Source organism: Malurus melanocephalus, unplaced genomic scaffold (assembly GCF_030028575.1).
Source record: "Malurus melanocephalus ecotype Western Australia unplaced genomic scaffold, MMel_1.1 scaffold_2187, whole genome shotgun sequence".
Taxonomy (NCBI): domain Eukaryota; kingdom Metazoa; phylum Chordata; class Aves; order Passeriformes; family Maluridae; genus Malurus; species Malurus melanocephalus.
The window spans coordinates 5,971-9,701 of record NW_026625419.1 but is presented as its reverse complement, the minus strand read 5'-3'; the positions used below and the strand labels follow the sequence as shown (position 1 = coordinate 9,701).

Below are 3,731 nucleotides of genomic sequence, written 5' to 3'. Positions count from 1 at the left end.
ATTCTGGGAGCAGACCCAGAGCACACTGGCTTTGCTGAGAGGGCAGAGCCCAGCCCAGGGAAGGACTGGGGTATTCTGGGAGCAGACCCAGAGCAGGCTGGCTGTGCTGAGAGGGGAGAGCCCAGCCCAGGGAAGAATGGGGTGCTTTGGGAACAGACCCAGGGAAGGATGGGGTGTTTTGGGAACACACCCAGATCACACTGGCTGTGCTGAGCGGGCAGAGCGCAGCCCATGGAAGATCTGGGGTGTTTTGGGAGCAGACCTAGGGAAGGTCTGGGGTATGCTGGGAACAGACCCAGAGTACACTGGCTGTGCTGAGAGGGCAGAGCCCAGCCCAGGGAAGGATGGGGTGTTTTGGGAGCAGAGCCAGGGAAGGACTGGGATGTTTTGGGAACAGACCCAGAGCACACTGGCTGTGCTGAGAGGGCAGAGCCCAGCCCAGGGAAGGATGGGGTGTTTTGGGAGCAGAGCCAGGGCAGGATGGGGTGTTTTGGGAGCAGAGCCAGGGAAGGATGGGGTGTTTTGGGAGCAGAGCCAGGGCAGCATGGGGTGTTTTGGGAACAGACCCAGATCACACTGGCTTTGCTGAGAGGGCAGAGCCCAGCCCAGGGAAGGTCTGGGGTGTTTTGGGAGCAGACCCAGAGCAGGATGGGGTGTTTTGGGAACAGACCCAGGGAAGGATGGGGTGTTTTGGGAACAGACCCAGAGCAGGCTGGGTGTTTTGGGAACACACCCAGAGCACACTGGCTGTGCTGAGAGGGCAGAGCCCAGCCCAGGGAAGGTCTGGGGTGTTTTGGGAACACACCCAGATCACACTGGCTGTGCTGAGAGGGGAGAGCCCAGCCCAGGGAAGGATGGGGTGTTTTGGGAGCAGAGCCAGGGAAGGTCTGGGGTGTTTTGGGAACAGACCCAGATCACACTGGCTGTGCTGAGAGGGCAGAGCCCAGCCCAGGAAAGGTCTGGGATGTTTTGGGAACACACCCAGATCACACTGGCTGTGCTGAGAGGGGAGAGCCCAGCCCAGGGCTGGCCCTGGGGAGGTGGAGGCCCTTCCCTCCTCTCTGCAGACCCTCTGTGAGGACTGAAGGAGCCGTGCCCTGCCCTGCAGGTAAGGGGCTGTGGTGGGGTGTGGGGGTGGAAGAGGGGAATGCTGAGCTCCTGGTGCATGTGCTGCTTCTGTGTGCTGCTCCTCACAGCGTTCTGCTGTGCCCCAGGGCCCCGAGGTGCTGGGGGGCTGTGGGCAGTGCTGTGGTGATTTAGGGCTGGAGATGGAAGGTTCTGGATGCTGTGGTGTGGAACCAGGTGCCGTTCCCTGCCCTGCTGTGTTGTCCTGCCCCTACAGCCCCTGTTTGCCTTCCAGGCCAAGAAATACGCGATGGAGCAGAGCATCAAGAGCGTGCTGGTGAAGCAAACCATCGCCCACCAGCAGCAGCAGCTCACCAACCTCCAGGTGAGGATCCCCCYGAGCTGCTCCCTCTGCTCGTGCTCCCCCCGACACGGTGGAGTTCTCAGGGCCCTTGGAACCAGAGCACAGCCCTGAGCCTGCAGCTGACCCAGGCACCCCGACCCAGCTCACAAATTGCCCGCAAATCTCTGTCATTCCAAGAGGAAACGGTTGAGAATTCCTGTCCTTCTTGAGATCCAAGAAGCCAAAGACTTTGCCGTGGGTTTTGCTTTTCCGAGCTGTTGAAGGTGGTGAAGGCAGAAGGGAACCTGGAAATGGTGTCCTGTCACCATCTCCTCTGCCTAAGGGAGGGTCCCCGTTCCCCTGTGTCGCATTCTGCCCCATTTCCTTCCCCTGCACCCGGGTGCTCTCAATTTTGGACAAGTTCTGTTGGCTCTTCCTGCTTGTGCCAGGAGAACCCTTAACCCCCCCTTCAGAGGTTTCTGGAACATGTCTCCAAGTCAGGAAGCCCAAACCAAGGGCTTTGCCTGAGGAATCCCTATGGATGTGCTCTCCTGCCGTTTGGGGCTGTGCCTGGTTCTGAGGGTCTGCTCTAGTTGAGGGGCTCCTTTTAAAATGCTGGGGGTGAATCAACGACAGTGGTTGCAGAGGTTCCTATTGCCTTGAGTCCCCCCTGGGATCCCAGGCTGCTTCCCAAGGCAGTGGCAGYGGCAGTGGCAGCAGCACAGCCCACCCTGGCCTGGTGGGACCGGACTCGGCGGGGTCCCGGCGCCGGACAGTCCTGGGGAGAGGCAGTGAGGGCCGAGGAAAGGACAGGTCCCTGTGCCGCCGCTCTGCTTGAGTTTGTACAAACAGCCATAGTATGCTCAGCTCCAACAGACTGAACTCTGTCTTTACTGTCTTTCAGATGGCAGCAGTGACAATGGGCTTTGGAGATCCTCTCTCACCTTTACAATCGGTCAATAGACATATTCACTTCTTCTGGGGCACTTGTCTTAGTCAGGGCCTAGCGTGGGGACGTTCGTAGTGGTGCCAATGCTCTTGTCGGCGCCCAGCACAGCCCTCCCACATCCCCACGTGTACTGGACACGCCCAGGAGCAGAGCAGAGGTGTCACTGCCCCGAGAAGACCCCAGGCTGTGCAGTCTGCGGGGACACTGCCACTCGGGGGCAAAGACAGCTTTAGATTTCCACCAGTTCTGAACACACCCGTGAAATTGTGGGAGCTGCATTTCTAGGGATGCTACAGTTCTGAGGTCCCGACCTAAAACTAACGGCCAAGGTAACTCACCAAGGGGCGATTTCTTGTGGAACGACCTGCCAGCACCCAGAGGCGGCCGGTGCTGGGGAGGGCCGGGGTGCCGGAGCTTGCCAGAACGTGCTGTAGCCTAGGCTCAGGCTTTACTGTGCTGGTCCAGACCAGGGGAATATGGCACCTTCCAGAACGGCAGGACTGAGCACAGAACCTTTGTTCTCATCAGAGGCCACAAAGAGCTGAATGGCTTGGCATAATCAATCCCCTCCTCTTTCCTAGACATGCTGGACAAAGCATCCTATGACTCCTCTCTGCACCCAAAGGTTCACTGTAAATTCATTTGCACATTTGTAAACAGCTTTTCCATCTTGCTGGAGTGTGAGGTTTGTGCCTGGTGTAAAACACAGCCGCAGGTTTGAACTTGAAGAAAAAGGGTACAGAAGTGAAATCCTCCCTCTCCCTCTGGCAGTGGGTGGTGTGTGAGTGGGGAGCCATCAGAACATCAGAATGGATGTTCTAGGGTAAGTTTGGAATGGAACAGAGCAGCCATTTGGTGTGGGATTTGGCAGAGCTGGTGTTGGAGCCAGGAACTCCCCCCATCCATCCCTGGAGCTGCAGCAATTAGGCCTAGATGGTCTCTTGCTCATTCTGGGCACAGCTGAGGTGGCACAGCACCAGGTTTTAATGGCCCTCAGGGTGCTGGGATCCCTTTTCCTCAGCCATTCCTGTCGTGGCATTCACAGGCAGACATGGAGCAGGAGCCTGGTGTGGTTAGAGCAGTCAGGATATCCCATGAGCTTCATCCCAGATCCCACTGGGAATGCACAAAGTGGCACTTTTCGGGTTCCCCAGTTTCTCTGTGGAGGCAGCACAGCCTGAGCTCCCTGTCAAGGTTCTGAACCCCAAATTACAGTTTCCCATGGGCTCAGAACTCCCTGCACATGTCACCAAATTACAGCTTCCCATGGGCTCATGTCACAGCAGGAGATTCCCACATGGCTTCAGCATCTCCTGGTGGTGTTATATCGTGGCTGATGCTCATGGTAAGGGTTGTGCATCTGCCTTGGGTAAA

The 3,731-nt window shown here is 57.6% G+C and overlaps 1 protein-coding gene across 1 annotated transcript in view; it reads left to right on the top strand.

Moving 5' to 3' along the window:
• Positions 1–3,731, top strand: part of LOC130587643 (poly(U)-binding-splicing factor PUF60) — a gene marked incomplete at its 3' end in the record, with an annotated part of 13,859 nt that overhangs the window by 4,164 nt on the left and 5,964 nt on the right. The window contains exons 2-3 of the mRNA XM_057388620.1: positions 1,361–1,450; positions 2,313–2,363. Coding sequence (XP_057244603.1) covers positions 1,361–1,450; positions 2,313–2,363 — 141 coding nt within the window. The remainder of the gene's footprint in view (positions 1–1,360; positions 1,451–2,312; positions 2,364–3,731) is intronic.